The sequence below is a fragment of the Alligator sinensis genome, unplaced genomic scaffold, assembly GCF_000455745.1.
Source record: "Alligator sinensis unplaced genomic scaffold, ASM45574v1 scaffold628_2, whole genome shotgun sequence".
In the NCBI taxonomy this organism is placed as follows: Eukaryota; Metazoa; Chordata; order Crocodylia; family Alligatoridae; genus Alligator; species Alligator sinensis.
The window spans coordinates 2,793,736-2,818,164 of NW_005841833.1; the positions used below are offsets into that span (position 1 = coordinate 2,793,736).

Below are 24,429 nucleotides of genomic sequence, written 5' to 3' on the forward strand. Positions count from 1 at the left end.
TTATAAAACTGAAGCTTGATAGAGAAGTTTCCAATCAATTCAACTCCCAAAACAAACAAGCAATTCACACTGCGTGGCCTCAACCCAGAAAATGTAGCATTGTGGCAGGGCACGAGGAGCTGCCAGACTCGATGCTGCCTGGAAACAGACGTGAAACTGTGCGCTGTTTTATGTTTCCAGATAAGCGATCAGCATTGGCGATACGGGTTTTTTTTCTTTCTCAGTTTGAATAATATAAAGTCTCGGTGAAGGCCGACGTGACTGTCATGAGTGCATATATGGACTTGTTCGTGCAGCAAAAAGTGGTGTGTGCAAGTGTTCCCCGTGTCCGGGCCTGACCACATTAGCAAGTTGAAGGAACGTCTTTACTCGTATCGGGCCTTGCTTAACCTTGGGGTGGGATGCGTCTGATGTGTTTGACATTAACCTCTATTTCCTGTGCTTATCGGGGGTGGGAAATGAGTGTAGGAGCTGTGTTACATGCATCGGAGGTTGGGGGAGAGCTGCGTGAACTGACACGGCGCCTGCCCTGATGAGTGTGTGTCTGTATGGAACAGGGATGGAGAAAACAGCAGAGGCCTTGCAGGGTGGAAGAGGTGTGTTTTTCAACTGGAAGCATTTAAATCATTTTCGCACGCCCAGGAAGGCAGGTTGCCATGCACTAGCTGATATATTTTTGTATATAGCCGTGTTTGCCAAAGGTTGTGTACACAGAGGCACAAGATCAAATGGGGTTGTGGCAGCGCTGAAGCCCTGTTTGTTTTCGTGGCGTTTTGAGTATTTCCAGGAGCTGCCGTAAGACCCGGCACCCTCGGAGAGCCCTCTGGGACATGTGCTTTGTGTTTGTTTTTAATATCGCTTTTCAGGACGGTCAATTTTGTAATGGTCATTTGCAGCCCGGCGCGCAGATTGCTTTAATCAGCATTTGTGCCTTCCTCTTCTTTTTTATGTCCTGGGCTGGCATTACTGTCTTCTAGTGAGCTGCCTTTTCAAACATCATTGGATTTTTCAAGTTAAATCTTCGTGCTTATTGCATCTGTCACTTCTGGGATTCCTTCCAAACGCAAGGCAGAGATTCAGCGTAATGGCAATGAAATGGAGTGTTTGGAAGGGGAAAATATCAGCTTTCCTTCGCGATACCGCCGAGAAGAGCGCAAAGGAAATAACACTTAATAATCGTGTATTACATACGTGTTAAAGTTAATGTAAAGATTTTAACGGCTACTTCATAAGCCGGCTCGGTGAAGCAGGGCAGTGCATTGCGATTGCAGGAGCGAGGAGGAGGCTGGCTTTTATTTCGCTGCCGCCTTGGTGGCATAAAGCGAGTTTGGGTGCCGGCTTCCTCTGTCGAAGACACGAGCAAAACACTTCCTGGCCTTAGGTTTCTGCTTGATGAGGTCATCAGTGCACCACTCCCAAGGGCCGAGAGCGTGTTCACACACCCGCACAAACAGTCTGCTGACTTCTTGAAAAGAAGGTTGTTTTTAATATTTAGATTATGCCACATCTTTAAGGATCTATTGGAACAGCAAGTCACTTGAGGATTAGAAATGCCCTAGTTGAAAATCTTTGAAGTGTGTATAAATGAGATTTTTTTTTTTTTTTTGTCTACCACGTTCTCACATACTACCCCTGGAAAAAAAATAATGACCCCCTCCAGCCAATTTGCATTGTGGCTCCTGGCTCTTGAGTCGGTCTGATTAGAAGCTGCTTAAATCCACATCACAGAGTCGGCGGCGTTAGGCTGGTGCAATACAGACGGGCATTTCTATGATTTCTCAGACTGAGGAACTCCCTTTAAAGACAGGGGAGGGTAGGCAGAGTCCTTGGGATTCATCCTGGATAATAGGACTGGGGTAACAGATAGGCTGGATTGAAAGGACATCACCCGGGTTGCTTGGTTTTGAAAAGTGGCTATTGGGATGTGTTAAATGCACCATTGTCGTGAAGGATCAGCTAGTGGTTTCCTTCCCTTGCTTTGGATGGGTTTCATTCATTTCTTGTGGGCAAACTTTTAATGCAACAATTTGGATTGAAAAAAACAATCGTGATTGTTCAGTGTGCGCATTGCTCCACTTGAACAAGCGGGGTTAATGGCCGGGAAGGGTGTTAGATTGCACCACGATTATCCCCCCCGCAGGTGCGGCAGTGGCAGGTCAGAAGTGCCGTGCTGACATGTCCCCTGTGTTGCACGGGGCTGCGTCCCTGCTCTTGAGGAACGCGCCGAGAAAGGGGCGCGCTCGGGTGGGAGAGGTCCGTAGCTGTCCGGTTGTACGGGCGCTTGGACCGTTCAGCTCGTCCCACAGGGGCCAGTGAACAGATGTCAGACAGCCGGGTTTTCTGATCTCTCTTGCTCTGGGTCGCCAGTCAATCCTGACCCGAAGCGAGAAGCTCTGCCGAGCCGCGCTTCCTCTTCAGAGCACCACCACTTCTGTTTTGCGGTAGATCAAGGGTGTTGCTTTTAACTGCAAAAATACACGTACGGTTTGCAAGCGAGGCAGACGGCTCAATGCGCACGTAGAGGCGATGCGTGCGTGCGAGAAGAGAAAGCCGCACGGCCACCTTGACACGCCTGTTGAAATGACTAACCTTTCTTTTGCCGCTTTCCCCGTGCGAGGTGTCTCTACGGCTCTGGGTTGCTTCTGAGCTCAGGTAGCCATTTCTTATGAGAGGAGCCAGCAGGCACTTTAGAGACGGGAGCCATTTCTCGGGTGCGACGTTTTCACAGGTTTGTAGGCCCCTGTAAGTGTGAACAGCCGTTCTTGAGACGCCTGTGGTGCTCGAGAGCCTCAGGTGATGCCTGTTGCTGAAGGGCCGTGTGGTTTAAAAGGAGCCCAGAAACATGCAGCTTTTTGCTCCCTTCCCTCCACGTCTTTTATTATTTGCAAAGAAGACCTGGGAATTTTGCAGTGCCTTCCCCATAACTTTAAATGTCCCTCCTGGGTTTTTTTCTGGAGGGCGTTCTGTATGTGACCAAACATACGTATGGTGAGTCTCCTACCTGAGCTGAGATATTGAGCTTTATATTTAACACCATTTATCCAAAATGCGAATCAGTCCTTGCCATTAAAGGTTGGAGGGCCTCTCAACATATAGCAATAGCTATAAGTCCCTTGTTCCCCTCGGTTAACCCAGTTTTTCTCAACTGCTGGGATGTCGCTAGTCCCTCGGTCATCCTTGCTATCTTCTAGGGTAGCCCAACCTGAATTTCTTACATTAAAAGCAAAAGGAACCCAATTTTTTTTTTAAATCTGTTTATAAAAATAGAACATGTAGGCTTTTGGCAACCTTTTTATAGCATCAAAAGCAAGAGAGCCCAAGTGTGTTAGTAAGATTCAGATGTCCCTTTAAAAAAGAAAAAAGAAAGCGTCACTAAGGAGATAAGAATTTCTCTACAGTTTTCTCAGTTCGTCGTGCTCCAAGATGGAGCACGATGGGGGAAGGAAAGGGGGGAAATCCCGTTTGTTGCACTTGTTGGATCGTTCCAAAATGGAAATGAAAATTCAGCCCAAGAACATCAAATCTTGCTTGTCTCGACCAAACCAAACCCTGCATTAGAAATGTGCATGTTATCTTTGCAATGGGTTGATGGAGGCGAGGAGGCCTGTGGGGAGAGACACAAGCTGGTCAGAGCAAAATTACAGCAATTCAGTTTGACCCGGACCTGGGGCTGTCTGAATCCATTTTAATGAGCTGTTTTTCTTGCTTTCGCCTTCGATAATTCAATTTAAAAAGCAATGGAAATGAAATTAAAAGGATGGCAAGACCCGTCTTAAGTGGCTGAAAACCAGGGGAGTGTGATATAATCGGGTGCGTGAAGGATGGAGTTGGCAGCCCTCCTTTGGAGTCTGGCTTTTGTGGGGTCATGTTAGAGTCTGAAACAGCGGTGCCTTGAACATCGGGCTTCTTGAAGGTGGTCTCCATGTCCCGCCTGTGCATCTGGCCATCTGAAAATTGATGCAAATTCCCCTCCAAACAGCTCCTGGCTCTTCCCTAGGGTTTCACATCTGTTCCACCAACTGCACAAGGAGTTTTTAATCCAGCATTAATGCAGTCATTTGACCCCACCACTGCTTTTCAGATACTCTTGACCAAGCTCATTGTGAAAGCTGCCATGCTTATTTCCCCTTTTTAGTCTAGGAATCGCTAGTTGTGCAATCAGTAGGGCAGTAAGCCTGTTGAAATTAGACTTCAAGTCACTTGTATTTACAGAAGCAGCCGCTCGCTCTACCTTTTCCACTCTTTAACCCCCGGCCCATTTCTGCGACCCCTTCCAGAGAGCCACGTGCTTGTATTCCTTCTCGGCACGTTGGGACGTACAAAGGTGGGAGCTTGAAATGCCGTGGTTCAGAGCTGGTCGAAAGCTTGACATCTTAAAACATTGCCAACTTGGGACTCGGACGCGGGGCAGACAACCCCAGCGCTGATAAACTACACAGATTAGAGCGGCTGTAATTAATACCGCCGGAGATTAGCAGGCGATAGCCGGTTCAAAGCACAGAGAGCGTCCCGTCCCCGGGGAGCTGAGGCAGACTGGCAGTCTGTGCAGACGATGACACGGGGAACTTGTCATCAACAAAGAAATCGGGCATGGAGTCCGCAGCCGAATAATGGAGATTTCCTCCAGAAACCGTCCAGATTCGTCTTCCTTTGTTTTAAATGCCCCAAACCCAGCCTGTTTCAATTTGGCGTCACGTGTATTACATCAGTCGAGTCAGTCCTCGGTGCTTGAGATGGCATTTTTGGCCTGCGCTCTTATGCTGCTGCTGCCTGTTACGTGCATAGCTGCATCTTGCCGCGTGCCAGCAAAGCGGAGGGATCCTCTGCTTCCAGCTTGGAAACCTGAAGGGCTGAGAAGAGAAAGTGGGAGTCCTGCTTGTCAGGTCCTAGCTCTGAGCAGGAGTTTCCGCTCCCATATCAAGCGATTTTGTTCCTCTTGCTCCGATCGCCATGGCATCGGGACACGTCCTCCTGTGTATTAAGAGTTAATAACTTAATAGGCAGGCATTTAAGATGCTCTGGAAGGTCATTTATTTCCCCGCGATATGCAGCCGTGCAAATAGATCAACTCTCTGGCATCAAAAGAGAGTGGCCCTGGGTTTGCAAGCCAAGATGCAACCGTGGTTTTCTGGCTAGAGAGGATTTTTGGTTTTAGACCGGCTGGATTTGCTTAGTGAGGGGTGGGGGTGGGCATGGACCCAGAGCCGGCTCAGGCTAGCTTTAATGGCTAGAGGTATTTTTAGATATATTCTACGGCATTAGTAAAGCCTGAATGCAGGCACCTTGCCCGCTGCTTTCAGCTTCGCTGACCTGCAGTGCCCTGGACCTCCCCGGGCCCAGCTCTTTGCTAAGTGCTCCTTCAGGAAGGCACAGTGACGGTCCATTGTACGGCCCTCCATTACGGCCTACAGTGCCATGCTTGGAAGGATGGCTAGCCTCACCTGGCTTTATTTGGCCTTTTGTTTATCAGTATGCAGAAAATGTGCATGTGGGCATGCGCGGTAGGTACACCTTGCTCTGCGTGGTTGCTTTGGGGGCAGGGTCTCGCTCTTTTTATTCTGTCTGCACAGTACCATGCACATTGATGCCTTGGACTTGCAGTAGGGTCGCTCAGTGCTACAATCGTGCACGTAATAGCTGCAATGCTGTGTTCAGGAGCTGGACTGATCCAGGAAGCCGAACAGAATGATAATGGGTTCAGAGACCGGGTCTTTCACACCGGCCAGGCTGGCCAGCAGAAAGCAGGCCTTGAGGATCATCATTGGGTCTCGGCCGGGAGGGAAGCACACGTCAAATCTGAGGGTCTCTCACTGAAAACAGCTTGCCACCCATCCCTTCCCCGGTATGTCCGTACCCAGCGCAGGGTACTCGCTGCTGCAAACCGCGGTCGGGATGATGGCAGACTTGTGACCACCGAGCCTGCTGCATGCACTTTCGAATGCCCTCTTCGCGTTGCTTGAGAGAATAGCTCGTTGTTGGGTTGTCAGGTCGGTGGTTCATAAAGGCTCCTTGCTAAATGCACATAGCCACAGGTCTGTCGAGTGGCCAGGATGTTTTTTGTGCCCCTCGCCCTTTGGATCGTGAGGCTGGCGTCTTGGGTTAATGGGGCAGTAGCAGGAGTACGTGTCCGGGGTCCTATTCTTTGGGTGCTTGGTGCAAGGATTTGAGGGAGGAAAGGCTGAAGACTGGGAACATCTGAAAGGCAGAGGGGCATGTTTTGAACTTGAAAGCTTTTGTTCAACAGATGTCGGAGGAGCTCTAATTGGTACCACAAGACGGGCTTGAAATCAAGTCAGCGGATGGAAGTATCTGCAGTTTAGTATTAGCTTTTCTCCACCCCCCTCTTCTCCTCGCTTCAAATTGCATATTGCGGTAACAGGACAGAACGAGGGATGTTCCTCTGAATTACAGGCTGCCTGGCCAGCAGAGCTGGCAGGACAGCAAGTGGAAATCTGGCAGGGCGTGCGCCAGCTCCAGCTGTGAGAGCTGAGGTTCATTTTGCAGCCGCCTTATCCAGCGGTACAGTTTAAAAATACTGAGTCACTCGCTTATGCAATGTTTGCACGGTCAAATTTTGAGCCTTCTTCCTGCTGTCCAGGGCTGTTCGGAGCAAAGTGATCATCTTGAACGGGGCAGTGACTCCTTGATTCGTTTTCTTCCTTCCAAATGCAGTTAGCTTCTGCTTCGCCTCTTGTTTGGGCTTCAGCAGACGGGAGGGGAGCTAAGCTCCGCAAAGCAGTTTCCAATTTACCGAGTATTGGAGTTAAGGACCAGTACTCGGCATGTTAGGAGTCTGCCTGACCGCTTCTAGGACCATCTGTGCTGTCCTCTTGCTCAGCCTGATTCCCTCTTTGCGCGGTCTCTTTGCATCTCCAGGTCGTTCCTGGATCTGTTAGCTTCGTACCTCTGTCCCTACACACTTGGGCTAATAGTGGAGTCACCTCTTGACGGCCTGATGGTGACGTTTAGTGCACCGGTAAGATTGATCCCTGTGGGATCTTTGTGGTCAGCTGGACTCCTTCTGTGGAAATCGGTGTGTTGTTCTGAAGATGCCAAGGCCTTTTTGCATCTTGGGAAGGAGACAGAGCAACGCATCAAGTCCTCCTTTGCTTTCTGCTCGCAGCTGGCACTGGAGTAATTTGAGCGCGTGCTTCTGGGTGCAGAGGACCACTTCCAAGAGCACCCTGAAGCTGATGAGTTTATACCAGGGGCGGGCAATTATTTTGGACGGAGGGCCGCTTACTGAGTTTTGGCAAGCCATTGAGGGCCGCATGACAGGCAGCCAGGGGCAGATCAATATTAATTTTCTACATTTTTTAGGGGCCCCGCGGGCCGGATAGACTGGACTGGTGGGCTGCATCCAGCCTGCAGGCCACATTTTTCCCACCCCTGGTTTATACTCACCCCTTCATGCAGGTGCTATTAATTTGCCCCTTCATTAAGCACGTGCAGGATGAGGAGTCCTGCATGTGGCGGTCTCTCTAGGGATGTTGTGGGACCCCAAGGTGAGCACTGAGCTCCTCCTAACAGGGCTTTTTTTATTTTCCGGGTAGGACAAGTAGCGTGTGCTGTGTTCATTCCAAAAAAACCGAGAAGATGCTTGCTTGTAATGTTCCCACGAGCAAGGAAAGCTAGCAAGTAGAGTAGCAGATGGATACTTCCTTGTTAGCTTGGGTGCACTGATTAAAAAAAAGAAAAAAAAGAAAAATGAGGTCAGCTGCAGGGAGAAAGCATGTTATCTGCATACCTCTCTTAATTACAGTCCTGGGGCAGGATTGCAGAACTGTAGCGCACACCTGTCCAGCGCTTTCCTGACCTCGAAAGATGGGGTCAGACTCCAGCCCAGACCTCCGTGGCTTGCCCCTGCGTTGGCAGGCACTGCTGTGGCTGCAGACGTGATGATTCATTGCCTTGGAGCGCAGGTGGCGTCTCCCGTGGCTCTCGGGCAAAGTCTCGCTGGAGCTCAGACGGACGGTGGACCGGAGGAATTTTGCTCTGTTGCTGGGAATGAGAGAGGGTATGCAATGCAGACAGGGAATCGCCTGGTTCCTTTACCCCATTCAAAAAAGGCCAAGGTTGAGCTGTTAAGTCCCATGCAGGGGAACAGGTGGAAAACTTGGGCGGTGATTCTCAGCCAGGGTGCCCGAGATCCTTGTAAGGGCGTCATGCAATATTCGCTCTGTTAAGCTTTCCAGCACCTCTGAGTGTCTCTCTCTCGTGAATCATGGGTAGGTTTCCATAGTGTCAAAAACCTTCTGACCCATCGAGCTCTTTCCAAGTCCTTGCATCAGAAGAATTGCTGCATTATTTTTCTGTAGTCCAAAGTGAGTGAAATCTAAGAGCTGGCGTTTTCAAGGGGTGCCTTGAGCCTACAAAGATTGAGAGCCACTGTTTTATGGGTTTGCTTTCTTCGCGAATGCTTGCATTCAGCTGAATATGATGCCGTTGGATTAAAAATCCCGGTAAAAAATGCAGGTTTTCCTTCCCTTCTGTAAGACAAGCACTCAATATTATTGAAATGGAAAAAAACAGCCTTAAAAAAATCCACTTTGCTTTCCAGTTAATTTGCTGTTTACATCAGGGATGGTGGCGGGAGGTCGATTTTTCTCGTTTGTTTGGTCATTTCAGTGTCAGGGTCTCCTGGGTCAAATGGTGAGTCAAAAGCTGGGTGGTGGTGTATTTAAACAGGCTTTGCTGCAAAATGGGAGAAACGGGCAAAAACCAGATGGGGAAAAAAAGATAAGATTTTGGGGAATTGGCAGTTTGGCATGGGTTCAAGAAAGGCCTGGGATAAAGCAGAGACATGCGTTCTCCCACTCCTTCCCCCTTCTCCCATCGGGGAGTTGGTGTGGGTGTAAGCTCCTAAATCACTTCCAGGTGCCGTGTAAAGGACTGGCCTTTTTAGAATTGATTAAAAAAACTAGGAACATTGTTATCGATCTTATTTCTGTGCGTCTGCGTGTTAGCACTTGCATTTTGATCCAGATACGACCTGACGGCATCCCTTCACATTTGAGGCTGCGTACCCAAACAGGAGCTATTTCTCTTTCGTTACCGACAAAGTCGCCAAACGCTTTGCTGGGGGAGGGCTTATTTGTGGTGGTGTAATCTCCCGCTGAGCTGCAACGAGGAAATGGGTACCTGCTTCCGGTTGCATATTTTGGCCATTTTGAATGCAAGGTTAAGGATTTTGCAGAATGATCGCAGGTCTTTGCTCTTTGCCTTCCAGCTCCAGGCTCTGTCCGTGTCCTCCAGCCCGCCGTATTTAATGGCTTTCTGTGCATTCATTGCTATGGCAGTAGGCAAATGACACAGATTGAATGCGGCCGGACAATGCTGTCTTTTCTGGGTAACGATCTTAAATAGCCCTCGATAGAAATGGCCTGCCGAGGGCCAGCGTTATGTCAGCAAGGTGTAGGCTCTGTAATGCCGCTAACCACAGGCTCTCCCAAGGAAATTAATTGCACAGCCAGAAACCCTCCAGCAGAAACACCCAGCGTGCGGTAGCAAAGGCCTGTTCGCAGCAGCGCTCGAGATCTCTGCTTCAGTGCAGCATACCTCGAGCGGTCTCTAAGGAAACCACCCAGGCCCTGCTACCGTACGTATGAGAATTAAGCAATACTGTGCGGCGCTTTCTGCATCCGCAGCTCCCCAGATGCCTACGGGAGCAGGGAGCAGAGTGGTACTAAGCAGATTAAACCCAACGCTGGGTGGATGGGTGGGATTCCTCTATCCTGGAGCGCGCCTGCCTTTCTAACCCAGCTGTGGGTATCTCATGGAAAAAGTGTGGTGTTTGAAACACAGGATTGGGTGTTGGGTTGTTCCCCCTTTATTCCCGCTTCTGCTTTTCCTGTGCGAGCTTGGACAGACCGCAGAACTGCCAGCCTTTGCCCCATCTGCAAGACAGGAGCAGCCGAGTCCAGTGAAGTTTAATGCTGCTTGCAAAGCACTTCGCACTGCTTTAGCTCCTTCCAGCCGAGGAGCTGGGAGCGTGCGCTCTGGATGTCCCGGGTGCTTTGCAGCCAAACGGCTTGGGAAGGGCTGTCCCAAAGCAGGCCCACCCTCCGTTTGCTGCTGGAAGGCAGTGCTAGCTACCTTTTGTCCCCCTCCTCTCATGTTCAAGGGGAAAGCTCATATTGAAGAAACACCAGGCAGCTCAAGCCTTGATAAAACACACTGCCACTTAAAGGATGCAGCGGTGGGAAGGTGCATTCCTCTTCCGGACCCTTAATGAGGGTGCAGTGCTGCTCCATCTCTCTGACTGGCTTTCAGCGCAGGGATTGATAGTTCTCGTTAAGGGTCTAACGTTCCCCATCTGTCTTCCAGTGCAGGCCTCATCTTGCTTTGAGAGCAACGAGTGGCCTTAGCCTCCTGCGGGCAGTGAGCTGGCTGCTTTGGGATGGATTGTGCAATGTCTGCTCAGCTACAGGAGGTCTGTCCCTGCCTCTCCTTCAGTTACGCCAGCCTCGTCTGCCACTCTGCGCCTCCCCAAACTGACCCACGAAGCTGTTGGCATCCTTTACACCCCTGTTAAGGCCCACTGCTGCCAGAACGCCTCCAGGAAGTCCTCACTGCTAAATAGCTGGGCAGAAGGGTGACTGGGCATCACATTACAGTCAGTGTTTCTGTGATTAAAAACTCCAGTGCATGTGTATGGATGTATGCACATAGGCACAGAAGTGTGCACATGTCTATATTGTGCTGCGCACCAAAGAAGACTTAATGTGGTTGCAATGTCAAGCCCCAAAGCTGGGAACGTGCCAGCATTAAGGTTGGTGCAGCAACCTTTTGTCAGCCCCTGGCACGATACGACCATGCTTGTTCATCCCCCAGACTCCCGTCTTGCTCAGTGCTCAGGCTGGATTGCACTGGCTGTAATCCCTGGGTGCAGTTCTTGTGCCTGATTGTACAGGGGGAGGTCAGCCTAGATGATTGCAGCAGTTTTTCTTGCCTTAAACCCTAAACATTTCCCTTATCCTCAGTGCTCAGCATGTGGCTTTAGGCTGTGTTTGCTGCTTGCTGGTCCAACTCCACGCTGAAGACAGCATTATTCATTTCCTCGTGAGTTTTGCTACGGTGCGCATTGCTGTAGGATCCGAGAGCATCCCTGATATCACTGGATTCATCTGCCTGGCATCCCTGTCTGACAAAGGCGTTAGTGCTCGTGTTTCGCACTGAAGCACAGCGTGCTTAATTTTTGGTGCACGCTTGGTCTTAGGACTTTGCAAGGACTTTGCTAGGCTTTCCCTGAGCTCAGCTGCAGCTCAGCACTTCTGCTTGTTAGACCTCAGAAAAAAGAGGAACACCCCGAGAGCAGCCTGCTTGCGTAAAGCCTGAGTGAAGGGACTTACCCTCCAGCATCACGATCTTGTGGCAGCGGATGGGGTAGAGTCCCATTGTACAAGGCTCTGAGGCCATTTCTCTCTTTTCCAGCTCTTGTGTCACTCTCTAGCTACTTCCCAGCCCCTGTAACAAATGAGATGAGGCGACAGACTCTTTATTACCCGCGCTTCTATTCATCTGCTCTGAATGAGGCAAGGGTGCTGTAGAAAAAGTAGCACAGGATCATACAACTGGAGATTGCCCAGAAGGCAGGCTCTGGAGGGGGCTGCCTGGATCCTGGCATTTTTTTTTCGGGGTGTTGAGCTCTTGGCTTCTGCCAATTTTACCGGAGGAAATTGCACACACGAGAACCCCCCTGCATCCCGGGATGCGATGTCAGCGTGACGTCCCCATGGCTTAGCATCGAGGCTGGAACCTGCAGTCCTTTGCTAATTGAGCTGAGGGAGGAACTGACGGCAGTAGTAGGTTGTCACCCTTAGCATGGATTGATTGGGTGTCAGTGGGTATCGCTGGTATTCGTTGGCAGTAGAGGACTGGTGAGAGTCAAGGAGCTTGAACTGCGTTTCCGGCTCCAGAGGATACAGCCTTCTCTCCACGTTTCTCCCCTCCACCTCCAAACTTTATCCTTTCTGCCCCCTCCCCTTCAAGTTACTGCTGACCCCAGACCCATCTCTTCCCCACTCCTCATCCCAGCCCATCAGGCAGACTCTCAACCCGGTCTCCATCCTGCCGCTTCTCTGTGCCCAGCCATTCCCAGTCTCCTTCTTGTCCCCTGCCTGCTCCCCTCGCTATCCCAACTCCTTGTCCAATCTAATCCCTGTCCCAGCGGCCCCCGGTCGCCCCTTGCCTACGTTTCCCATTTCCAGTCTAACCCCCCACTCCTCGGGTCCAGCTCAGCGTCCTCATTTGCCCTTTGCACCCTGACTCTTCATCAGCTCTGCCTCCTCTCCCCCACTGGTCCTCCAGCCCTTGTTTCCCGCGCTTGATGGGGACACCCAGCATGGGAAACTTCATCCCAAACCACTGAGAATCGCCCAGGTATAAGCAGGACCACAGGATCTTATTGCTTGAAGCGTTGGGTAGCCTCAATAGCAGACGGTGCCAGCAGCCCTGCTTGACACTATATCCGATGGTCTCGCTGCGTCCTAATTTTCACACGTTTCTTGTCCTCTTCCGTGGTAAGGAAGGACCAAGTCTAACTCGGCAAAGATCCAGCGCTGGAGGTTTCATCCATAAAACATTTTGCTGAAGGAGGGGAGGAAAAACCCCAAACCCCACCTTCTCTCCTTTGCATCGGCAGTACCAGCCTTGTAGAAGAGATCCTGCAACTCCGCTCTTCTCTCCCGTTGGCTTTTGAACGGCATTTTCTTTTTTTTTTCCCGGCCTCTGGCTTGCCTCAGTGTTTTAAATCGGCCATTTGTTTGGTGCGCCTTTCTCTCCAAAGGGCCCGCGTCCACATGGGCTGAGCAGGATTTTGCCATTAGTGGGGGGTTTTCCTGTCCGTGTTCCCCTCACAGGATGCGTTTCCTTTTGCAGAAAGCCGGCTGAAAACCCTCCAAGCCGCAGGCATACATCTGTTGGGCTCTTTAGACAGATAAGTCCTTCATAAACAGGAAAAGGGGCAAACCCAGGGACACACCGATGGAGAACGGGCTTCATTTTGGAGCACGAGGGGTCTACGTGACCCCTGCACGCGGCCGTGAGAGCTGCTTTGGGGGCGTTAGCTTTAAAAAGCTGAAGGCTGTCCATCCTGGTGTGCATTGCAAGATGCTCTATATTACAACGTGGTACTTTTTTGCATTGAATTTTCAAGCAAAATTAACCCGCCCCCCAAACCCCGCAGCCGGGAATGATGGTGTTTAACCCTCTTTAATTGTACTTTCTCGAGGCAGATATCCCCTAGTGAAGGAGCACACCTCGATCTCCCCTTCCTGCTCCTTTGATCGCAGGCGCAGCGCTGCTAACGAGTCCCCTCCGGCGAAGACCTCCGTGGCTCTCGGGCAGCACGTTACAGCATCTTTCCTCCAGTGAGAGCGTTGCCCGACTGTTGGAGCCGTTTCTGGCCCAACGGAGAAACAAAGGGCATCTTCACGATGCTCTCTTTCTCGCTCTCGCCCGTTAAGGAATTCGCCAAATTAGTCATTCACCAGGGGTCCCCCGTCATTAGCTTGAATTAGCCAGGTCCCGCTCCATTTTGCATATATGATAAAGGGCCGAATCGGGCTATTCAGGCACCAGCCCCGGAGGTGCGAAAAAGGATCCCTTTGGCCAGAGAGTGTAACTTGTGGCTTTTTCTTTTCCCGGTCATCCTCTCTTTCTGCAGCCGAAATCACCCTGGTAAGAGAACCAGGGGCGCTCAGACTGCAGCTGTCATTTTTCTTTTCCGCTCGCAGGGGGAAGGGAAGCTTTGCTGCTGTGGGGTATGGAGAAACAAATTGCCCGCTCAGCCTTCCCGGGCTTGCAGCAGGGTGGAGAGCTCTTTCTGGGATCAAGCTTAACCCTCTCTTTGTTTTTAAATTTTTCACCTGTTCACTTTCTCTGGTGCACCCAAGGATCCACAGCAGCTGCTTTTCCCTGCCTGGAGCCTGCGCGCTTTCTCCTCCTCTTTGGAAAGCAGCCAGATCAAAATGGCTGTGAACCAAAGCCAAGAATCACTCCCTTTGCTATGGAAATGAGGGCTCCGCGAGACTGTTCAGCGTGCGTTCATCATAGACGGTTCCTGTTGAGAACGATGCATTTTGGGTGAAGTGGGGGGAGGGAAGGGAAGGGGAGGCGGGCACCACGGCAAAGGTGTGCGTTTGAGCCGAACGCTCCTGAACGAAGAGATTGGATTCAGCAGCCTGGAGTCCTTTTGCACTGGTGAAACGATGGGTAATTTTTTAAAACCCCTTCCTTGTGATAAAAAGGAAGGAGATTGGGTGGCATCCTTTCACCGTGGGGAGAAGGGAATTTCTTAGCAGGTGGGAGAAGAGCAGGGGGGGTATCAGGCCAGCGTGCTGGAGAACGGAGGCTTTTTGGGAGTGAGCAGGTGGAGAGAAGTGGGGTTGCTGCCGGAGCTGTAACGATAACGTTTCCGTTCCCAGGCTCCGAGCAGACACGTTGCAGAACTGCACGCGCAGCATGTGGAGCCGGGGCTGTCCAGGGTTGGGACCACCTGAGCACAGGCTAAAAACTGGCTTTACCTTGGCTAAAGCCTTTGATTGAAGCTTTGGCACGCAGCGAGGTTGAAGGGGGCAGGGAGCGGGGCAATTATGGGCTTGCAAAGTCCTTGTGAAAACGTATTGCCTTGCACCGCCGACCCGCTCGCCCGTCTCGCCCCGTACGTGAGCCACTTCTGACTCATTCCTGCAGAGATCCCGGGAGGTGTGTCGCCAGGTAGGCAGGAGCAGTGCCAAGCATGGGTGCTTGCTGTTCTGCGTGGATATTGCAACACGTGGCGCCTTCGGAGCACACCCCTCCCCGACTTCGCCCAGCGTGTGGATTAGCTTCGTTCTTGGGCACGTTGTTTGTTAGCGGCCTGGCTAGCTGGGAAGCGATTTGGCAATGGAGAGGAGGAGGCTTCGTCAGCCTTAGAGCAGCCGGTTAGAAAGAATCCCAGGGACAGGATAAGGCTCTGTATTATAGCATTGCCAGGTCGTCTTCTTTGCGATGTGTTTTAACTGAAGCTCAAGCCTCTTTGTTGCCCTTGCTCAGGTGAGACGGTGTGTTTTCTGTCCTTTGCATATGGGACGGAGAGGCTAAGTAACTTGCCAGAGGTCACTCTGCCGGTCGGTGGCAAAGCTGGGATTGCAGCTGGGGTCTCCCGAAGCAGCCACATGCTCGAAGCATTTAGCACATGCCTCTGAATCGCGGCAATTGAATTTTGCAGGGCATTTCTCCCAAGGGTAAGAGCAACGTCCTGGTGCACTTCCACCTGGAGCTATTACTGTATTTACCCGAATCTAAGATGACTTCAAATTTAAGACGACCCCCATCCCTCCCCACCCAATAATTACATTCTAGACCTGCAAAATTATTATAATGTTTCATGTCTCAAATCTAATTATTGCAGGGTCATCTTAAATAAGTAGTTGAGTAGTTGTGGTATTTCACCCGAGAGATGAGTCTAGCCGCCTACCAGGTAGAAGCGACTGTGCATGTGCATGTGCGATTATATATTTATAAAAATAAAACTTGAATTGCTCCTTTGGGGCTGCTCCGCAGAGTTTAGCTCAACCACTTACACTGCTGCAATAAACTGCGAGCATGAGAAATTATCAGCGTTTGTGGGGGACTTGAGGCTTTCCTGTTAATATGCTAATCTGGGTGGAAGAGAAGTTGCTGCTACTGGCCTTGTGATGGTGTAATGTCAAATGTGTGTCGGTTTTTTTATTTTGCAATAGCTTCCTCTTTGCTCTAAATTATGTGCAGTAACAAATGTTTTGTGCATTAATTTTCAGCCGGAGTAATTCCAGTTAGTAATTTTTAGTTTGTAAATCCCAAGAAGAAACACCTAAGGATGCTAATTCTTAGCTTTTTCTCATAGCACTTTTCAGCCCTAGGTTTCCAGTTGCCTGCAAAATTTAGCGTTCGGACTTACAGCTGTTTTCTTTTAAGCTACAGGAGTTCTTAATAAAGCGCCATTTGTGGCACTTCTGTAGCTTAAAAGCAGCTAACTCATTTGGAGAAATGTAGCAGGCTCCTGCCAGAAACGGTCCGTCTCTAATCCTCTGTGTGCATAGGTAAGGCCCTTTGTATTGCTTTAAATAATCGCTTAGGATTTCTGGCTGAGTAGCAGAGACTCGAGAATAGGCAAACTGCAGCGGAGGCGGTAGGTGGGTTGTGCTCGGACAGAGAAAAGACCCTGGGAAGGCGAGCTGTCAGTGTGCCAGGTCATCTCTCGTGTCCTTTCGGGGAGAGGGAAAGCCAAACTATTTGGGCAGCTACACGATGATCTTGGTGGAAGCTGAAATCACAGTAATGAGAATTTTTTTTTTTTTTTTTTTTTAAAAGCAACTGTCTAGACCGGATGGCTGAAAAGACTTGGACTGAAATAGAGAGCCGTTTACCTCCAGGTCACTGGCGTGAACTCGGTTCGGGTCATCAGTGGCTAGAAGTCATTACCATCCGACAGCTGCTTGGCCTGCGCGGAAGCAGTTGGTGGTCTGCTCTGCTCCGAGATGGACAGATGTCCACCTTGCAGACATCGCCAGCCTCGTTGGCACGTTTCTTATCAGGCTTTGCATAGAAACCCGGGAGCGACTGGGCCCCTCTGATATAGCAGCCTGGGGGAAACTGGGGCTGCTGCCTTCCTGACTTCGAGCATTGCTGTCCAGGGCTCTGTCCTGCAGCTTTTATACCAACATTACGGGCTCCTTTGAACACCACGTTATGGTCCGTATCCTCTGCAGATTTTAAAACCAGGGGCAAGCTGGCCTCAGGTCTGCTATGCTCATAGTCTTTAGTGCTTTGGCATTCAACAGAAACACTAAGGGTGTTGGAATTGTGCAGGAAAGAAATGCACTGTAGAGAATATTTCCTGTTTTCCATGGAAATTGGAGGCGTCTCATTATATAATTGACTGACTGGTAAAGCTGCAAGACACTTAGCAGACTTTTTTTTTCCTTCCTTTTTTCCAATGGTATATCTACTGCATGACTGCTTGGCCAGTTCTGATGGGAGCTTTCTTCCAGACGCGTGACTCTTTAACTATTTAGTGCACAGACGTGACAAAGTAGGTCGTTTTTAAACCTACCTGGAGGTGTGTTTGCACGCAGGTGCACGATAGCGAGTCTTGCATCTTTTCTGCTTGCAGAGAGGTTGTGTGCACACGTATGTTGGCACACACTAAACCTGTGTGGGGTGTGCAAAGCGTTTCAGACCTTCACTTCCCTTTCGAAAGGTGAATTTCCCTGTCCTTTTTGTTGAGTTAGGAACATATGGGCTGGCAAACTTATGGCCGGACCCTTAATTTCTGTTGTTGCAGAGACGGGGCACTTCAGACACTACGTGGAGGCCCTGCCTTCCCTATGACAGCACAAACTGTGATAGAGAAAATGTACAATGGGGGAAATCCTTTGCTGTTTTCAGTGAAGGGTCCAGAAGCTGCAGATGCGGAGAAATAAGACAGTTGCCCTTTTCCCTTGAGAGCCAACTGTTCTTGGAAACTTTGCCTTCCCAGTGAGGGGTGGGGAGCTGGATTTTTCCGTGTCCCTCTGAAGTCGACTGACACGGGACCCAGGTCCCGCTGAAAAAGTATTTTCTCAAGAGGAGGAGCAATGCAGATGCACTCAGAGACAGTTTGAGCCAGTAGCTTGTTTCCATTGCTCCTCCCTGCTTAGGAAGCTAATTTTATTATTTTTAATGAGATTTTGGAGGCCGACTAGAGAACGGGAAGCTAGCTAGCATGCAGAACCACTTCACAGGAACACCGCTTTCTCAGAGCTCGCAGTTGAGCAACAGCTCCTGGACCCTGTCTGACTTAAAAGCCGAATAAGTTCAATCTAAAAACCAGGCAGTTTCCCCCATTTCTTTACCCTCTGCAAGCTGTTTTCAAACGTGGGCATTTTTTCCTTGGAAGGGCATGCTGAGCTGGGTGCTGCCCTTGCGGTACTAAGATGGACATGATGGCAATGGGTGGAGGGGGGAGAAGGTTGTCTGCGGAAAAGAAGTCTTGCGGCTTTTGGTGTGGACCGTGGTATGGCTTGAAAGCATCCGGTAGTGCTGGACACAAGACTGTGTGGATTTGAAGCCTTATATAGAGCTTTAAAGCCATCTGCAGTTAGCCTGGTTTGAAGTATAAGCGGGTAGAGCATGAACATATGTAAGGAGAGGAGGGATAAGCGAGAGCCGCTGCATCTCCTGCAGCGCGTGGAGCTTGACTGGTGTTCGTGGGTGGAAGCAAGGATAGCCAGAGGGATGGCTTGTAGAAAGAAAAGACCAGTCCACGTGCACCCCGCAGGCCTAGTCCTTCTGACCTTCTTGCTCTTTCCCCCTCAGACACCATGAGGCGAGTGGTACGGCAAAGCAAATTTCGGCACGTGTTTGGCCAAGCCGTGAAAAATGACCAGTGTTACGACGACATCCGGGTTTCCCGCGTCACCTGGGATAGCTCTTTCTGTGCGGTCAACCCCAAGTTCGTGGCGATCATCGTTGAAGCCAGCGGCGGTGGAGCCTTCCTGGTGCTGCCCCTGCACAAGGTAAGTGTGGTGGGAAGGGCCCGGCTGGGGTCATCTCAACCTCGTTTATGGACGGGACAGGGCTAGAGAAACCCCTGCTGCTTCACAGCTGGGTTTGAGTGGCAAATGCTAGGTGGAGTCGAGCATGCCTCTGGAGTCGCTCCAATGCTGCCTTTAAATAGAACGCAGTAGGAGAAGGGCTCGTTTCGCTAATTTGGACCAGCTCTGCATGGAAAAAACTCCTAATTAGAATGAACTGCTCCCTGTTTGCAACAGCAGCGGTCCGTCTTTTTGCATTAGGAGGCTTTAGCTTTCTAAGCCATTCCCTGGTACCCTGCCGGCCCCGAGTGCTTTGTCCCGTTCAGGCTGCCTGCATCTGACTAGCTCCGGTGGGGTGGCAAGGATGAGAATTGATACCGAGGGAGCGGAGGCCGTAGGATTGCCGGAGGCCCCATTACTACTGCCGGCAGGAGAGTTTCAGCCTCCAGTCTGGCCCTTGAGGTGAGATGGTTTAGTCAGGGATGCTCCTACCCTGAGCAGTGGGTTGGTCTGTGGGCCCCGTCTCACCGGTGCAGGTACAGCACCAAAATAACGTGTGTGAGCAGGCATGTCCTGCAACCCTTTTGCAACTCTCCTGCTTTTCCCTTGGAGCGTGTGAGAGTGCCTGTGCAGGCTCTCTTGCTGCTCCTCAACCAGGGCCTGTCTGTTCTCCATGCCTGGCATGCGGTAGGTGAGGCTGTCCTACCCATCTCTGATGGGGAGGCATGCTTTGAAATCCTCAGCCAGGCACGAGGCAGCGGTATCGTAATAACTGCCTGCATAGACAGTCCACTTGTTCCTGTCTTAGGCCTTGCATTCGTCTTATTTATATAACCCCATAAAGTCATACAGCCCCTTTCTATAGAAAGGCTTAGTCTGCATCCAGAGGAAAGGCAGACACAGGAACGCAAAGGGAGATTGTAGCTGGGAGGCATCATAACAATCTTTGCAATTATGGCATGGAAACATATGACGCTTGTCTCAGAGGCAGCAAATTGAAGTTTGTTCCCCAGGCATCTCTTTAAAGGCTCACAAAATATCTCTGGGTTTTTTTTTTCCTCCTGCCTGAGAGGTGGGGGAAAAAAAGCGTTCAGATCTTCCCTTTTGATGTCTTGACTTTTTATCACAGCCAGTTGATAAGTCTCACAATACCAATTACAGCTCTTTGAAAGGAGTTTAGACAACTCGATCCCATAATGTGATATCTGTTTAAAGAGAAAGGAGGGGGGGTTGGGAAAAAAAGCCCTGAATACATAGTTTGGCTCCAGTGGCTCGTTTCTCTTAGAAAGAGACTCTGCTATTTTGGAGGAAGGCTAAGATGATAATCTCACAGGAGAATATGTTGTTCCTGGATGACTGAGAATCTGAGGGCCTGGAACAGAATGAGAATATCCTGGTCTCCACGAGCGCGTCTGGGAGGGAGAGCGGAGAGGTTAGCAGGGGGTTATCTCTCTAAAATTGTAACTCTAGCTCCAGGCAGATATTTGAAAGAGCAATAGAGGTGGCTGCAGCCGATTCAAGTCCTGCGGTCCGTCTGGCTACTGCCGCTTGTCAGAACCTAATGGCTGATGCAAGTATTTCTGTGCTTGCAGAGGGACTGGCCATGTCAGCAGTTAGTGGTTGGCTTATACCACAAAGCAAGAGAGTTTTTTAGTCTTTCTAAAAACAAAACAAAAACAATTAAAACGGTGTAGGGTGTGCATGTGTGTGCATACAGTCCTGGGCAATCCCGTGCTGCACGGTCGGCAATGCCTGGAAGTGGAGACTTCCATCTGCGAGCTGTGTGTCATGTAGGACTTGCCACATTTGCCTTTCCAGTTTTATAAAAACAAATAATTAGGGTTTGAAGGGGTCTCAGGAGGTCTCTTCTAGTCCAGTTTCACGGGCCGTTCTGCAGTTTCTGTACTATGAATGCCGTAACACCTGGGTGCTTCTGTACCTCTGCTGCAATCTTCATTGGGTTTTTGGGGGTTTTGCATTTATGTCTCTATTGTGACCCTCCATTTGCTTCCCTCTAATCTAATGGCTCCACCGTCTTCAGCCTCTTCTCTCGGGTCAGTCCTGGCTTCTCATAGTTTTCTTTGCCTGTTTCTGGGACTCCACCTCTTTGGCACATCTCTGGGGAGAGGGTCACCGGAGTCACACAGGGTGTCCAGGTGGAGGGTCCATCGTTGGTACCCAGGGCTGGAACTGATGTCTTGGGTCGTGCAATCCCGTTCCCCGTTATCCCAGGCAGCACATGGTAGAATCCCTCTCATGAAAAAAAACCCAAGCTGTGTCTTGAACCTTGCTGGGTTTCTTGTCTCTGCTGTGACTGGCAGGACGTCCCAGAACTTCTCCCCTCCTGGGAAGAAGCCCTCTTCGAGTCTCCAAGCTAAATTTATTCCTGGCCAGTTTCTGCCCAAACGTTTGTTCATGTGCCAGGGCCGCCCTTTGCCTCAGATAGCCCGTCTCCTAATGCACTTCGAGAGCAATCCTATCCCCTCCAGCCTTTGTCCTGCTACTCTAAACAAGCTGTCTCCTCTCCGGAAGTTGGCACTCCGCTCTCCAGGTCGTCCTTGTAGCCCTTTCTCCGCTCCTGTCCCAGCTTGAATTTGCTTTTCCTGTGCCTGGTGCTCCAGGGGAGCTCTCACTGGCGCCTTGGGTGTTTGCATCCGTGCTCGCCTGTCTGCTAGAAACACCTCCCTGGTGCATCCTTTTCCCTGGCGTTAGTAGCTTTGTCCACTCGTTGCTTGTCCACTAATGCACCCAGGTGTGTCTTCGGTCTCCGTCATTCCCTCCTGGAGATGGATGGTTGAAGCTCTCCCCAGCGACCTTCCTGCAGCCTGGCATGTCAGATGGCTACGTATGCAGCCCTATTTGCCCTTTTAGCCAGCTCCATCCCTTTGCTGGTTCTGCTATCCTCTCTTTTCTTCTTTCCGCATCCTAACGCCTCATTTTTCTGAGTGCCGTGGCCTGCTGAGCAGGGGGCTTCATGGAGCTGTTCACAGCAGCCTTGCAGTCGTATCCTAGCTGTCCTGTTCGCTTCCAAGCGGGATGAATTTAAATGTCGCTGCTCTAACGAATCGGACCGGGAAGCAGCCCTTGGTGCAATTCCAGGGAGCAGCCGGGGACAGCCGAGAGCACCCCTTTCTCAATGTCATCGCACTGTAACAGTTCAAATTCAGCACTGAGCATGCGGGCCGCTGCACAGTTCTTTTCATGTTGCTTGACTCTTGGGCAGGGTTAGGTTGTATAATTTGGAAAGGAAACAGCTGAGTTCCCTACATTTGAGTTTCCCTTTGCATTTCCTGAGTTTAGTCAGGGAGGATTTTTTCCCCCCTGTGGTGGGGTCAGTATTTGGCTGTACTCGAGTGGTTCCCCACAGTCGAATGTGGACGTTAGCACAATGGTCAGGGCGGAGGACGAAAGCATGTTTGGAGCTGAGGCCTGGGTGGTTAGCTGGGAGGGCAGGACCTTGCTTTATCAAGGCATCTTTCTAGCAGTGGCATAGAGGAAAGGAAGGGGTTTGGGTCTCCTCCCCCGGCCGCCAGCATTTCTGTAGGTTGCTCTCGCCTGACAGGCTGCATGAAAGAGCCGAGCTGCTGCAAGCGGGCGCTGTTTTTCTCTGAGTCAGAAGTGAGCAGGTTTCCGGCCCCTCCTCTCCCTCTGGGGCTCTGACTAGTTTGGAGCAAAGCTGCCTCCACACCTCCCCGTGTGCAGAGGGTAGCTCGGGAAGCTGATGCCAAGCTGACTCACCCCGGCCAGGCTGGGAGGGCTCCACTCTGGCAGCACCACGTGGAAAGCACCTGGAAGTGCTGCCCCTGCATGCATCGCTTCGGTTTACACTAGCTTCTCCAGGATCTGGATTGTGCTGGCTGCCACCAGCACAGGGCTCTTGCTGCCTGGCTTTGATCCTTGCTTTTCCAGGCAGGGGCCGAGGACTGAGGTCTCTGCACAAGCACGCCAGCCAGCACACCTGAGCAAGTGGAGGAAGAGTGTCGCTAGGGGAGAGGCTAGGCTGGGCTGGGGAGGGATGTGGCTGAAGATGGGCATCGTAACCCCTGCGGAAGAGCTTCACCCACACACTCGCAGCCAGACGCGTGCAGCTATGTTTGAGCAAGGTGTTTAGAGATGTTTCTGCTATTCTTTGCCTTTCTAAGGGTTGTGCCAAGCTACCTGGGTGGAATATTCTCCCAATTCGGTCCCGTGGACGTGTTTCTCTCTCTGACTTCTGACAAAAGCACCTTTGCAAGCCCATTTCAAATTTGTTGAGTCTTCTGGGGGCGGGGAGCAGAGGAGCCTGCAAAACGCCTCTCTCCCAGCCATTTGGGTTTGGGTAGAGCTTATTCAGGGCCAAACCTAGATGCCGGTACCTCAGCCGAAGAGCCAGTCTCATGCGCTGGGGGATGAGTGGGAGCATGAGTCGTCCCTGGTGGAAGAGCAGACGCTGATTTGGTCTTGGCTGTAGGGGGTGGGAAGGATGGAAGATCCAAGCAGCAGCACCTGTAGCTTTTCTGCTTATGACTAGACGCAAGGATTTTGCCCTTAGAAACTAGTTCTCTGTTCCTTTAGCTGCCCCTGCTGGCAGACGGCTGCAGGATGGGCTCTCGCGTCCTCGTGAGGTTGGACCCACGTCTCTGGCACGTGTGCCTCCGTCTGCAGCAGTTGGGACCTCACCTGAAAAGGTTCAGAGTGGGACGATAATGATTCACCTGCTCCAGGTGCCTTAGGTCAAATCCTTGTGGTGTCCGCTCCGCCTGCTGGCTTTTTGGGCTGAACGTGGATTTGAACTGCTCCGGCATGCTCGGTTCGGTCGGAAAGGGGCTCGGGTGCTCTCCGCGAGAGATGGGGCAGGCACGGGCTTTGCCCTGGCCCTTGTGTGCCAGCCGCGGCTTCCTTGCTAGCGTCTGTGTGGCCGGGTAGGAAGCCGCGTGCTTTGGGACTGCAGTGCAGGTCCTTTGCATCCCCTCCCCGCACTCGGGGGTATGAGCCCCGTCCTTTGCACAGGTGTAACGTGGACGGTGGGTGTGCACGGAGAGCGAATGACAGCTTCCTTGCAATGACAGCCTGGCGGCGGGGCAGCCTCCGTGCCACAGAAGCACCGGCGTATGGCTTTACCCATATTCCCAAATAAAATGAGTCGCTAGGGGTATGGAGCCAGTGCTGGGAGACCCCCGCAGCTTGCCCGGGTGGGGGGGCTGGTTTGCAAGGATGCCATGTGGCTGGGGCTCTGCCTCAGCAGACGGATGCCCGGGCTGGGTCCCTGCCCCCATCGCACCCCGGAGCTGCCGAGCCGTGTGCTTTGTGCAGCGCCCATCTCCCCGCCTTGCACTGATATGTCTAACGGCAGCTGGCACGGCAGGGCTCCGACAGTGGTTTTTACCTTATATGGTCATTCCAGCTCTTTGGGCTGTCAGATGTCCCGAATCGTTTCCACCCTCGCCTTTGATTGGCCGCGCTGGGCTGGGCCCGGGAGAGTGGTGGGAGAGGGGCTGCAGGGTGCAGGCGGGGAGAAGCCCCCCTGAGTTAACTCTTAGCTGCCGGGGTGCTCCCCGGGTTGCTGGCAGCCTGGCTGGGTGGCTGGGTTTATCCCCAGGCCGTCTGAGACCCCGATTGTGGGGAAGGGGTGAGGGAGGGAGACCGGGAAACCGGTGCTCTTCCAGCCTCCCTGCTTGGTCCCTGTCTCCGCAGTGTTGGATGCCTGGGATTGCAGAGAGAGCAAGCTGCTCGGGATTACAGCCTCCCCGTGCTCCCTTCCTTTGCACTTGAATTACACCCAGCTGGCTTAAAACCCCAGGCGTGCCCAGGGTAGGGGCTGGGCTGGGCTGCCGGTGTCGCCCCGTCCCCAGGGCTCGGAGGGAAGGGGCGACAGGGTTCCCGTGAGTGACAGCTGAGCAAAACCCCCGGT

The 24,429-nt window shown here is 51.5% G+C and overlaps 1 protein-coding gene across 5 annotated transcripts in view; it reads left to right on the forward strand.

Moving 5' to 3' along the window:
- Positions 1-24,429, forward strand: part of CORO1C (coronin 1C) — a 68,063-nt gene that overhangs the window by 9,995 nt on the left and 33,639 nt on the right. For 2 of the 5 annotated variants that reach the window (XM_025198604.1, XM_006015153.3), the window contains exon 2: positions 18,322-18,521. In XM_025198604.1, coding sequence (XP_025054389.1) covers positions 18,322-18,521 — 200 coding nt within the window. Of the gene's footprint in view, positions 1-16,335; positions 17,057-17,078; positions 17,225-18,321; positions 18,522-24,429 lie in introns of those variants that run through there. The other 3 variants (XM_025198612.1, XM_025198618.1, XM_025198629.1) reach the window with 3 other exon arrangements.